Source organism: Schistocerca nitens, chromosome 9 (genome assembly GCF_023898315.1).
Source record: "Schistocerca nitens isolate TAMUIC-IGC-003100 chromosome 9, iqSchNite1.1, whole genome shotgun sequence".
Classification (NCBI taxonomy): Eukaryota; Metazoa; Arthropoda; class Insecta; order Orthoptera; family Acrididae; genus Schistocerca; species Schistocerca nitens.
Window position 1 is genome coordinate 133,626,687 of NC_064622.1, and position 14,657 is coordinate 133,641,343.

Sequence of the window (14,657 nt, forward strand, 5' to 3'; positions counted from 1 at the left end):
TAGGTCAATTGCTTCCTTCTTGACCATGTGTTCAACTGTGGTTCACACATTCCTGCCATCATCACCAAACAGTGACATCACTCTTATTCAAATGTCAGCTTCTTTGACCCCCACTACACTTGCTGACATCCGCATATATTGTTCGTGTTCCTGTTTGTGAAGGTGTAGTTACTGTGCATCTGGGCACACAAAACGAAATTCACAAAGGCTTTATGCCATGGTTAGTATCCTTGCCAGCTGCCTTGCAGCATTGCACATTCTTCCATCGGCCACCAAAGTTTACAATTTTGTGAACGAGTAGCAATTTATGACCAACTTGCATAACTCCTTCAGGGTGGTGGTTTTTTTGTAGAGTATATAATTAACGTTTCACTGATGGGGAATTGCTTCAGGCTCTTGCCCCATATCACAATATGGCGCCAGGCCTTAATTCCATTCACAATCAGATGATACAACATTGACTGGTACTCAACAGCTCCATCTCCTCAGAGTCTTCAACCATATTTGCCTCGGAGATGTCTTCCCTTTGCTATAGTGAGATAGTGTCATTGTTCCATTCCAATCCTTAAAACAGACAAAAAACCCAACATCCATTGACAGTTACTGCCCAGTCAGCCTCACCAATGTGCTCTGCAAACTGTCTGAAAGAATGGTTGCCCACATATCGTGCTGTGGTCGAATATTGGGGCTGTTGTTTCCTTATAATTATTGTTTCTGGAAGGAACAGTCCACAACCAACCATCTGGGTAGATTGTAAATGGCAATCAGATACTCTTTTTTTCAAATGGCGACACCTGATTGCAGACCTTTTTTACCTATATAAGGCATACGACATCACCTGCCGCTGTCACATTTTAGTTTACTCTTCATGACTGCGGCTTTCAACCCTCCCTACCAATTTTTATTCATGACCTTCTGTCCTACCAGCTATTCCAGGTTAGAGTCAGTATTTCACTCGGGTCTCCATGGGGCAAGATAATGTCATCCCACAGAGCGTTTTACTGAGTATCATGCTCTTCTTCAACGCCATCAACGGGCTAGTGACTACTGTGGGAGCACTGGCCACCTCCAAGCTGAATGTCAATGGCTCCTGTAGCCTTGGTTGAATGCTAGTGTCAAGACGCCATCTGTGGAGCCTTTATCATGATTTCCAATTCTCTCCTGCAAAAAATGCAGTTCTTCCGTTTTTGAAATCTTACCACAGTTCATCTTGGCCCAAAACTCTACTCAGGCACCCAGTGCTTGGATAGTATTTGTCAGTCTCAAATTTTGTGACTCCTCTATGCAAGAAGCTGACTTGGGTAATGCATATTTGTCATCTAAAGACTAGCTACATATGAAAGTTTAATGCTCTCTGCTTCATTACTCACAAATCTTGCTGTGCAGCTCGCACTACTCCAGTTCATTTGAACTATGGTTACCAGGTGTAGGGTTCGGCAGCACCTTAGGCCTTGAAACTGTTAGACCCAGGCCCATCGTTGTGGACTCCAGAGCCAATGGCACCTTCTGGACTAATCCCATTGACTGTCTCCTTGATGAAGTGGGGATCTTCCCTATTCAGTTCCAATGGTACCAACTCTTGCTCACATGTGCTATTGCCATTCGACAGTTTCCTGTTCACCCAACATACCCTATTCCTTTTTGCATATGGGGAGCATCAACCCTGCTGACACTGGCTCTTGGGTGGAATTGCTTGTTGGTATGCACCTTGCAGCTCTGTCAGGACTCCTCCTATCATTCTTGAAGTTTGCTTCCCCAAGTTCTCCCACATAGACCCCCTTGGTTGGTGCCAGGCCACAGTTTAGGACCAGTTTATTTCATGGACCTGAAGTGTCAGCTGCCTGCGAGAGCTTTCGGTGTATGTCTGTATCAGTCTATCAGGAGTAGAATGGAATCTAAAGCCATGGGCAGTGTGGGTTATGCTTTTACATCTTTCACCAGTCTGTTCATTGCTGTTCCTAATAACTTGCAGAAGCTACTTCCGCACGTGTGGAAGTTGACTTATTGGGAGTGTTTCTACATCAAACAACCTGCAGAAGTAACTTCAGCAAGCAATATCCAGAAGTTTATTTGCTAGTGAACATATACCCAAACAGTGTTCTTTGATAGTGGTGCATGTGTCCCATTAGAAGTCCCTTTAGTTTTGTGATGTTCCTGTGACTTGTATTACAAAACATGAGCACAAAATCTTATCATACTTCGAATTGCTTGTGGTAATAACTTCTTTTACTGACTTGTCAGCTGTTTTATTCCATTGAAGCTTGCAATGATCTTTTATCCATATAACAATAATTTTGTGGTACCTCTCCTGCAAGTAATTCACATGCTGCGTTACTTAATAAACCAGCTGATGTTATTGTGCCTTAACTAAGTACAGTGTCATTGCAAATGAGTAATGCCTCTCCACCAAATCCTTCTTCTCTGTCTGGTCTTGTGACCTGGTAGTGTAGAAATGTAAATGAACTCCTGGATTCACTCATGTTTCACTTATTGCACAAACAAGAAAGTTGTTTAATTTTTGCTGCTATTTAATGGTCTCGAACTACACTGTAAAATAACAGTAGCCATGTTTTATTGACCATAAGTAGTTGACTGATGGAGTGTGTTAACTATTCTTCTATGAGTTGCTGAATATCTTCTGCATTTACATATTCCCCTACTATTTTTTTGCTCAATGATTCTTGGTATCAGTTTGAATAATTGATCAACAATGCTACTTTGCTTTGTATGGCATAATGAGGGTAACCATTATTTCCATTCCACTTAAACCTCTAGTGTCATTTGGCCATGTGCACTTTTATTTTGTTATTATGTATTTGTAATGCTTTCAACAGATTTGTCAACTGTGTGCTCTCTCTGTGTTAGTGTTCATGTTGCCTCATTGCACCTTAAGCTGTGGCGAGATACAGGTAATGCATGTGTATTTCCACATAGCTTGTATATGATCTTGTTCAGTGCTGAACTGCCTGTCGTGGGAATTTGTTGGTCTGCTGTATTTAACCTTTGATCTTCTGCTTGTGGCCAAGTTGACATTTCGTGTAAATAAGTATTTTGCAGGTGACTACTCGCACATGTGATAACTGAAATGTTTCACTTGCCTCTCTTATTGAGATATTACATTATGCTGCAAATCTTTTAAAAAGCTCAATCATAAGAAAGGACTCATTGACATCTGATGCCTGGATAATACTTATTTTGATATTTCACACTAAAAGTTTCTTTATTTTATTTCCTGACCAGAATCATCTATCATTTTACCACTCAACTACCCACTGCTTTAGCTGCAATTGACTTTAACTTCTGATTTTTAACACTTCACATAATTTATAATGTCATTTTGAATTAATGAGGAAGAACTTTTTGTGAGTATTCATTTTATGGCTTATCTTTTTTCACATTTAAAAGTGATCAATCACCTACATCTCTTCGCTTTATGATTATAACCATTGTGAGTTTGTTTTATTTTATTTTAACACAGAAACAGACAGTAAAAATGTTTGAGGTTGTATGCGACTGTGCGAGCATGCCCAAACAAGTTATGTTGTAAGAAAGATGTTACTTTCTAAATGTGAAGTTATATGTTTTCAGCCATATTCATCTCATTTCAGTGTGGGCATTAATAACCATGCTGTTGCTATCTTACAGAACATCTATGTGCTTTCTATTCTAATTAATACTGTTTTCTTTTTTCACAGTTCTTAGTGAATTTGGCAATTATCTACAAGTTATCATTCTCCCATATTTCTGTTCTCTCAGTTGCTATCTTACCTTTACTGTTTTCAGTAACTACTCATGTAGTTACATGCTGTATTTTTAAGTTAGTTTTCCTGTTGTGCTGATTCTAGTTTATAAATTTGGATTATGTTTCAAAGTTACAAACAATAGTTGAGATAAAATGTCCATACATACTGAGAACTATACCTGATCTGAAACCAGGAGGTCCAGTGGTAAAATGGGAATATACATATCAGTCTTAATCTTTTGTATCCAATGACTCCCTCATCTGAAAGTGAGGCGTGGGGAATAGGTGAAGACCAGTACAGGAGCTAGCAAAGTACTTAATGATGAATAAAAAAAGGTAACCATTTATGTAGAGGATCTCTTGAGTGGTGGAAAGGCACATAAAACAACTCCTTGTCATCTCCAGTGTATGATTGGTGGATACCTTTACTCATTCTGTTATTTCTATTCAACCAGTATTTTTCTGTATCATACTAAAATAATGGAAGTTGGAATCCTCACCCTCCAACCCATGAGAAGTTTTTTTTTGTAAAGTGTTACTGTGGAGGATTTATTTTTAATCCTACTATCTTTTCCAGCTTGCTACAGAATTTATTTTTCCCTTATTTTTTATTTTGGCAAGGGGTTCTTTAGTTCTGAAAGCCAGAGGATTGTTTAGCTTTTTTATTACAGTGTTAGCAACAGATAGCTAAAATTACTGCAGTCTACTAGAGTTGTGGTCTCATTTTATTGTATGTGACTGAAACAAAGTCAATAGCACTGAAATAAATGTACTCAGAAAAACTGGCAGAATTTGTCAAGATTTGAGATTCATCAACATTTATGACATATGGTTTTAGCTGTACACCAATTTTTAGAGTGTAAGATGGCTGCAGAAATTTAGCTGTCTATAGCCAGTTATAACTTGTATTTTTTATTTGTAAAAAGGGTTACTTTATTTTTAGGGAACTTTGAAGAAAAAGGAAATGAGAGGAAACAAGAATTGTGGAACAGCTGCAATTTGCTGGGTATCCCAGATAGTAACATCACTCTTTATAAGTAAGATGTTATTTATTCAAGTAATCCTACATATTTATTTCTTGCTTGACAAGTGTGCTTTTGTTTCTCAATTTTATCCTCTTTGTTTTAGCTTTTGCACAGTATAGGATGCAAGGTTTACATTTTGGAGAATTTGTATCAATCCTATCTGCTAACACTACTTTACAAATGGTTCATATTTTACATTCTATTTGGTGCTGGAAACAATGACTAGTTGATAGTTTCATCAGTGTATCTTAATTCTGACTCATAATTTTTATGTGCAAGTGTTCAGTAGCTAGTCGTCTCTGTAAGTGAGCTGAAGTTGCTTGGTATTGTTTCAGAATCAGCCTTTTCTGTTAAGTGTGATCAAATTTATAATGATAGGAATTTTTATATCTGTTATTTTGGAAGAGATAAGAAATGAAAGATCAGTTTATAGAATAAATATGCAAATTGGAGTTGACAAGATACTGAAGAGCATGATTTTTCATTAAGTGTTTTATTTTCTCTTATACTAACAGATCTGATTCGTCATTTATGTGCAGAACATTAACTGGGAAGGTTTCCATCTCCGTCACTTACACCACAATCAAATTCACAACCTTGTTTATTTGCTGCAGCAATTTGAACAACAGCTAACAAAAGAAAATCTTTATGAAAGCAGGCAATTTGGTTCCAATTCTTTTTATAAGCCCATGCTATTGTTAGAATTCATCATTGAAATAGTTACGTTGCTCTCAAAAACTATATTTGGGACAAGTTGGAAGAGAACTATTGTTTTCATTTGTTTCACAATCTATTAAATAGTGCTCCATCTCAGTAGATCATGTGGTACACATTCATACAGGCAAAATAAACTGCTTTTGGAATAAAGTAACCACAATTATTCAGAAAAATGAGAACTTCGGATTAATGGAATTCAATGGCAACAGGGGGCTAACATTCCAATAGATTGTTGAGGAATGAATCAATGACAAAGAAGAGAAAGAAGATAAATAGAGGTATCACAAAAGGCAATGTTAAAGTCTGCAGTGGGTGCCCAGAGATACTGACAATGAGAGGCAGCAATGAAGTATGAACTGGAGAAGCATGTGAGTAGAGAGGATTATCAGAACAACAAGTGCTGTAACAACACCAGAGTATTAAGGACAAATATCAGAACCTAACATTTTGAGGTGATCAGATGTTGGACGCCCATTATTCTGGGTCTATAGATAGTTCACAATTGTTTTGTAATCAAATTAGGCATTTGAAGTGAAGGTCTGAGCTTTAGAAAAGCTGTTAGTTTTAGACACTGCTGCATCCTTTTCTCTGCACTGTGATCATGTGATGTCCGTTTTGGCTCATTTTTGCAATTTCATATTATAGTATCATCTCCTTTTTGTTACGCAGATGGGGTGATGTGATTCTGAAACAGTTTTGTGGGAAAGTATTGTGCTATGAGGAGTGACTACAGAAAATTCTTATACTAGCAGCTGAATCTGCATCAATATGTAGTGCTTTGTGCTCGTACTGTCTACATCCTGCACTTTGTTTTAATAGATTTTGTCATATTCTTGCGCAAGAAAGCAGCTCTTGGTTAACCTGGTATCTAACTTCCATTTTATAAGATTAAAACTCAGTTATGAAGAGATCTTCATCCTGTGTTTAGGTAATTTAATATATTCTTCTTTTTTTTAAAAAAATCAGATGGTGCTGTAGCTTTTCATGCTTCATGGAATCTCTCCCCCCCTCCTTTCCTCTCTCTGCCCCCCCTTCCCAAACCTCTCTTTCTCTCCCTCTACACCTTCCGCTCACTAAAGTGACTTAATCAGAGGACTAATGTTTGGGAAGACCAGGGATCAAATCTTTGCCTGTCCGATCTAATTTAGGCTTTCCATGTGTACCGTCATGTGAGTATATTTATTTAAACAAAATGTAGTGTGCTCTTAATTGCCTCCCCTCGGAGGCTCAGCTTTCATTGCTGGATATGAACTGGACGACCCAAGGGTCTGTCAACTGGGGACTGGTAGGTGCCGCCAATCCCCCGTCACAGTATGCCCTGGGCATGCTTCTTTGACCGCTGTGCAGTGTAATGTTGTGAGTCACAGGGAATGAAGATCTTGGCTTGACCGCACAGATCATGAGGATGGTTAAAAAAAAAAATCTCAAGGTGTGTTTCACGCTGATGAGATTCATGGCTGTTGAAGTGGAACAGTCTTTTGCAGGCAGTCTCTGGGGATCCCGTCATACCTCAGTAGTATAAAAAGACATGTGGGGCTCTGTGTAGGTGGACTTTTATTTCCCTACCTGCTTTTAGTACTGAGATGGACCCTCGAAATCATCTCCTTCTCCTGCTTCCAGCAGAAAGGGTGGGCTGCTTGTATGTACTAACACCTCATCAAATTAGAGCATTCATGTAGCCAGTCCTCCTGACTTGGAAATAAATTCTAAAAGTTTTTGATGTAGTAACAGATCACTTGCTGGCAGTCAGATTGTGTTTTTAATAGTAAAAAGGAAAGAGGGTAGCTTTGAGAAAGTTTTGCCTTTCTATAAGAGGCATTGAAATTAAACCTAATTATTAACGTAAAGTAACGGTAACGATTTTATTAATTCAAAACTGTAGTTATACTCAGTACACATACTCAAAAATAGTCACCAAAACTGTACACACATTTATCCCATTGCGACACTAGCCGGTTGATTCCGTCCTTGAAGAAACTAGTAGGCTGCTGTTGGATCCAGGCCTGGACCCAGTCACACACTTTGTCGTCCTTTGCGAATCAATGTCCATGAATAGCTTGTTTTAGAGATCCAAACACTTGAAAGTGACATGGTGAAAGGTTTGGACTGTATGGTGGATGTTCCAGCGTTTCCCACCAAAACAGCTGCAATGTCGTCTTCACCACATTGGCCGTGTATGTGCGGGCATTATCATGCAGGAGGATAATGCCATTGGGCAACATGTCTTGGCGTTTTGACTTGATGGCTCATCTAAGGTTCTGTTAAGTTGCTTGATAACGTTGGGCATTGATGGTGGTTCCCCGTTCCAGAAACTCAACAAGCAATGGACCCTTGTGGTCAAAAAAGGAGGACATCATGCCCTTACCAGAACTGGTATGTACGGCCTTTGATTTCTTTGGAGTTCACATGTTTCCCTTGCTTGCTCTGATGCTTGCTTTCTGGTTCAAAATGGTGACACCATGTTTCGTCACCTGTGACAATAATGACAGAAAGCTGTATTCTTCTTCATGATAACGTTGCAGATGACTCAAAGAGAGCACCATTTGAGTATTGCGATGTTCTGCGGTCAGTTGGTGGAAAACCCACTGCACACAGATTTTTCAAAAATTCAAGTGTTGATGCATTATGATGTGGGCAGTGCCCATGCTAATACCCAGTAACCGATGTATCTTGTCCACTGTCATGCTGTGGTTGTCCAAGGCTAAAGCATACACTTCCGCTACCATTTCTGGTGTGATAACATGGTGAGCCTGTCCAGGATGAGCATCGTCTCCCAATGACTCACGCTCTCAAGGAATAATTTGCGCCATTCCAAAACACGTGAACGACTCGGACTGTACTCACCATACACAGCCTTTATCCGCCGATACATTTCACAGTCTCCAACTCCCTTTGCCACCAAAAATGAAATCACTCGTTGTTCCTGCTTACTCAAGTACATGTTTCAATAGTGGATGATAACTTGGGTGAACACCTTCTCTTTGCGTGAAACCACACTGGCGCTGTGCAACATCAAATGGTATGCACTTGTCAGTCTCTCTACCAATAGATGGCAGCACCGTACCCACAGTTACGTGGTGCCACCTTATGTGTAAGGCAAAGGTAGATGCACTGACCAGGTTTCATTTGAATGAACCTCAAATATTCAAAAAGGGTTAGAAGGCATTTTTAGCAGTTTAAAATCAGTTAAGCAATTGTGTAATGGGACAATGTTGGTGGAAACATCTAGTTCCCAACAAGTTAAGAACCTCCAAAAAGCTCAGTGCTTTGGGGAATGTTTCATCAGCACTAAGCTGCACATCAGCTTGAATTACAGCGAAGTTGTTGTGATGTGCAGGGATTGATGGATGTTCCCAAGGAGGAATTGAAAGATGAATGGGCTCTAGAAGGTATAGTCGCCATGCAAAATACGAGGGCTGGTCTCTTCCCCCCCCCCCCCCCTCCCCCCCCCCTCACCTCCGATTGTCTGTAAGTAAAAGAAAAATCCACAGAAAATAATAATTTTATTATCAAAAGTACAGTAAAGTTTCAACTTATTTTTCTACATAATCACCAAAACGAGGCACTTGTCATGACACAAGCTTTTCAATGCCTTCCTCGAAGAATGTTGCCGCCAGTGAGGAGAGGTAAGTCTTGATTGCGTCCTGAAATTCTTCGCTAGTAGCGAAGCGCTGCCCACCTAACCATGACTTCAGTTCTCGGAACAGGTGATAATCACTTGGTGCTAGGTCTGGGCTGTACGGTGGATGTTCAAAAACTTCCCATTTAAACTTTTTGAGGAAGTCTTTTGTTATGATGGCACTGTGTGGTCGGGCGTTGTCATGGATCAAAACAACGCCAGACGAAAGCATTCCTCTGCGTTTGTTTTGAATGGCTCTGCGGAGACGACGTAAAGTTTCACAATAAACTTCCTTGGTTATCGTCGTAGCTTGCTCCATAAAGTCCACCAGCAGCACTCCTTTATGGTCCCAAAACACAGTGGCCATTGTTTGTCTTTTTGTCAGTGAATGTTTAAACTACTTTGGCTTGCTTGGGGAAGCTGTGTGCATCCACTGCCTTGATTGTTCCTTTGTTTCAGGATTATCATAGAAGACCCACGTTTCATTGCCAGTAACAATCAATTTCAAAAAATGTTACCCTCAATGGCATAACGTGTGAGAAACGATAATGCTGATGCCATCCTTTGCATTTTGTGGTCGGTACTCAGCATTTTTGGGATCCAATGTGCACACAATTTCTGATAGCCTAGGTCTTGAGTCACAATTGTGTACAATTGTGTACAAAGCAGACCTTGAAATGTCTGGAAATTCATCAGACAATTCGCTAATTGTAAACCTTCGTTTGCATCTCACTGCCTGATCAACACGCTCAACGAGGCCTACAGTGGCGACAGACTTGCGACCTTGTCTACCTTCATCATGGACATCTGTTCGTCCTTCTTTAATTTTTCAACACCATTCCCGAACACTACCATCACTCATAACGTTGTTACCATGCACATTGCTCATTCTGTGATGGATTTCCGCAGCACTACATCCTTCTGCTTGCAGAAAACGGATTACACTTCGTAACTCGCATTTGGCGGGAGCATTGAGCGTAGCGGCCACGTTTACACAGACATAGCTCGACTACGACTGACACACTGCAGCTGAAAACGGCAGAGGTTGTGGTGGGGGAGCTGCGCAATCGCATGATGCGCAGATCCGGCCCCTCCCTACCTCTTACTTGCTTAGATGGACGATCGTAGGTTGAAAAAATAAAAACAGCCCTCGTATCGTGCAGAGGATGGATGGGGAATCTTATAAAGTCTGACTCTTTATCCTGACGTTTAATAGCACAAAACTTTCTGAGCACATTAAGGCAGGTTTCCTTCACTTAAGTGTGTGACTTTATGCGCTGTTTCAAGTGTCAGCACTTCGGGCATACTACTGTTGGGTGTCACAGGGAAGCCACTTACGGCAAATATGGTAAGTCTGCTCACGAAGGTGCCACTTGCACATCTCATTTGAAGTGTGTGAATTGCTCTGGAGCTCACCCTGTCTGGAGTCAGAACTGCGGCATATTCCTTGAAGAATGAAAGATACAAGATATGAAGACTGCAAAGTGCATTCCATATAAAGAGGTCTCATATATATATATATATATATATATATATATATATATATATATATATATATATATATATATATATATATATATATAGGGAAACATTCCACATGGGGAAAATATATCTAAAAACAAAGATGATGTGACTTACCGAACGAAAGTGCTGGCAGGTCGATAGACACACAAACACACACACAAAATTCAAGCTTTCGCAACAAACTGTTGCCTCATCAGGAAAGAGGGAAGGAGAGGGAAAGTCGAAAGGATGTGGGTTTTAAGGGAGAGGGTAAGGAGTCATTCCAATCCCGGGAGCGGAAAGACTTACCTTAGGGGGAAAAAAGGACGGGTATACACTCGCGCGCGCACACACACACATATCCATCCACACATATACAGACACAAGCAGACATCTCACAAGCAGACATATTTAAAGACAAAGAGTTTGGGCAGAGATGTCAGTCGAGGCGGAAGTGAAGAGGCAAAGATGATGTTGAATGACAGGTGAGGTATGAGTGGCGGCAACTTGAAATTAGCGGAGATTGAGGCCTGGTGGGTAACGGGAAGAGAGGATATATTGAAGAGCAAGTTCCCATCTCCGGAGTTCGGATAGGTTGGTGTTGGTGGGAAGTATCCAGATAACCCGGACGGTGTAACACTGTGCCAAGATGTGCTGGCCGTGCACCAAGGCATGTTTAGCCACAGGCAACACAACCACCTAACCTTTGTGCACATCATTGTCTACCAACCCAAGTCCAACATAGCCCAGCTGTAACCAACACCTTCTCGCCTTTTTTCACACCAGATCTCCAGTTACTTTCCAGTTCACCTTTACCTCTCCCCATATATTTTTATTTTCATTTTCATTTCAGCCTCATTTTACACTTTCCACCTTCTAATACCATGTCACCCTCACAACACCCCCACAACGACCCCATTAAGTTTTATTTACATTCCCTCCGCAAACATGCCTTCGCCCTAGCCAGATTACGCTCCCATATTCTATTTTCTCAGGCTTGTCTGACATTTGGCATTACCCCCAAAGGCCTCACACTTAAAGTTCCCATCTCTGGCTGTAATCCTTCTTTCCATCAGTCCCTATACCAGTTCCAAACTGAACAATCCATTGCCCTCACCCACCTAATCCTTCACCTACACATCAACTCAACCAATGAACACACCCGTCAACTCCTATCCTTAATAAAAGTCCTTAATCTTTCCTCTCCCACATCCACACCGGCTGTTCAGAGCATCCTCCTACAGGCCAACCGTAAATTAGAACAGCATGCCACCCTCCACCTCAAAAAACTATCCAATCTCCTGGTTTCCCACCTCCGGAAAGGCAACTCATTCACCCTTCACAACCTTTCCAGCAAACCTCAACCCCCTCTCATTGCACACAAACCCAGTCTCTCCCATCTACTCAATCTCCCACTTCCAGCTCCACTCCCTCCAAAACCTCAAAATTCCAATCAACGCAATCTGGAACCACAACACCCTAATTCAGTAGTTAACCTTTCCTCCAAACCTCTCTCCCAATCCGAAACCTCTGTCCTATCCAAAGGCTTCACCTTCAGCCCCACTCGCAGATTCAACCAAACAGCCCTCGTCAAAGATTTACTGTCCTACACTCGTACTCTCTGCTGGAAATATCACTTTGCCACGAAGAAAAATGATCCTAATCCTACTCCTAATGATCCAACTCCCCAAGACACCATCCAAATTGAACCCTGCCTGGAACAGTTCCGTCCTCCGTCACAGCGGGACCCACCTCCTCTTCCTCAAAATCACCCTCTCCAAACCTTCCAGGAATTTCTGACTTCCAGCCTTGCATCTCAATCCTTCTTAAAAAAAACCTTAATCCTACTCCCAACATCACCACTGCTGAAGCCCAGGCTATCCGTGATCTGAAAGCTGACCGATCCATCGTCATTCTTCCGGCGGACAAGGGTTCCACGACCGTGGTACTTGATCGTCGGGAGTATGTGGCTGAGGGACTGCGTCAGCTTTCAGACAACACCACATACAAAGTTTGCCAAGGTAACCCCATTCCCGATGTCCAGGCGGAGCTTCAAGGAATCCTCAGAACCTTAGGCCCCCTGCAAAACCTTTCACCTGACTCCATCAACCTCCTGACCCCAAGGACACCCCGCACCCCTACCTTCTACCTTCTTTTTAAAATTCACAAACCCAATCATCCCGGCCGCCCCATTGTAGCTGGTTACCAAGCCCCCACAGAACGTATCTCTGCCTACGTAGATCAACACCTTCAACCCATTACATGCAGTCTCCCATCCTTCATCAAAGACACCAACCACTTTCTCGAACACCTGGAATCCTTACCCAATCTGTTACCCCCGGAAACCATCCTTGTAACCATTGATGCCACTTCCTTATACACTAATATTCCACACGTCCAGGGCCTCGCTGCGATGGAGCACTTCCTTTCACACCGATCACCTGCCACCCTACCAAAAACCTCTTTCCTCATTACCTTAGCCAGCTTCATCCTGACCCACAACTTCTTCACTTTTGAAGGCCAGACATACCAACAATTAAAGGGAACAGCCATGGGTACCAGGATGGCCCCCTCGTACGCCAACCTATTCATGGGTCACTTAGAGGAAGCCTTCTTGGTTACCCAGGCCTGCCAACCCAAAGTTTGGTACTGATTTATTGATGACATCTTCATGATCTGGACTCACAGTGAAGAAGAACTCCAGAATTTCCTCTCCAACCTCAACTCCTTTGGTTCCATCAGATTCACCTGGTCCTACTCCAAATCCCATGCCACTTTCCTTGATGTTGACCTCCACCTGTCCAATGGCCAGCTTCACACGTCCGTCCACATCAAACCCACCAACAAGCAACAGTACCTCCATTACGACAGCTGCCACCCATTCCACATCAAACGGTCCCTTCCCTACAGCCTAGGTCTTCGTGGCAAACGAATCTGCTCCAGTCCGGAATCCCTGAAGCATTACACCAACAACCTGACAACAGCTTTCGCATCCTGCAACTACCCTCCCGACCTGGTACAGAAGCAAATAACCAGAGCCACTTCCTCATCCTCTCAAACCCAGAACCTCCTACAGAAGAACCACAAAAGTGCCCCACTTGTGACAGGATACTTTCCGGGACTGGATCAGATTCTGAATGTGGCTCTCCAGCAGGGATACGACTTCCTCAAATCCTGCCCTGAAATGAGATCCATCCTTCATGAAATCCTCCCCACTCCACCAAGAGTGTTTTTCCACCGTCCACCTAACCTTCGTAACCTCTTAGTTCATCCCTATGAAATCCCCAAACCACCTTCCCTACCCTCTGGCTCCTACCCTTGTAACCGCCCCCAGTGTAAAACCTGTCCCATGCACCCTCCCACCACCACCTACTCCAGTCCTGTAACCCGGAAGGTGTACACGATCAAAGGCAGAGCCACGTGTGAAAGCACCAATGTGATCTACCAACTGACCTGCCTACACTGTGATGCATTCTATGTGGGAATGACCAGCAACAAACTGTCCATTCGCATGAATGGACACAGGCAGACAGTGTTTGTTGGTAATGAGGATCACCCTGTGGCTAAACATGCCTTGGTGCACGGCCAGCACATCTTGGCGCAGTGTTACACCGTCCGGGTTATCTGGATACTTCCCACTAACACCAACCTATCCGAGCTCCGGAGATGGGAACTTGCTCTTCAATATATCCTCTCTTCTCGTTATCCACCAGGCCTCAATCTCCGCTAATTTCAAGTTGCCGCCACTCATACCTCACCTGTCATTCAACAACATCTTTGCCTCTGCACTTCTGCCTCGACTGACATCTCTGCCCAAACTCTTTGTCTTTAAATATGTCTGCTTGTGAGATGTCTGCTTGTGTCTGTATATGTGTGGATGGATATGTGTGTGTGTGCGAGTGTATACCCGTCCTTTTTTCCCCCCTAAGGTAGGTCTTTCCGCTCCCGGGATTGGAATGACTCCTTACCTTCTCCATTAAAACCCACATCCTTTCGTCTTTCCCTCTCCTTCCCTCTTTCCTGATGAGGCAACAGTTTGTTGCGAAAGCTT

At 42.3% G+C, this 14,657-nt stretch overlaps 1 protein-coding gene across 1 annotated transcript in view; it reads left to right on the plus strand.

Moving 5' to 3' along the window:
- LOC126203912 (N-acetylglucosaminyl-phosphatidylinositol de-N-acetylase) overlaps window positions 1-14,657 on the plus strand; it is a 114,612-nt gene that overhangs the window by 33,423 nt on the left and 66,532 nt on the right. Inside the window, exon 2 of the mRNA XM_049938300.1 lies at window positions 4,686-4,779. Coding sequence (XP_049794257.1) covers window positions 4,686-4,779 — 94 coding nt within the window. The remainder of the gene's footprint in view (window positions 1-4,685; window positions 4,780-14,657) is intronic.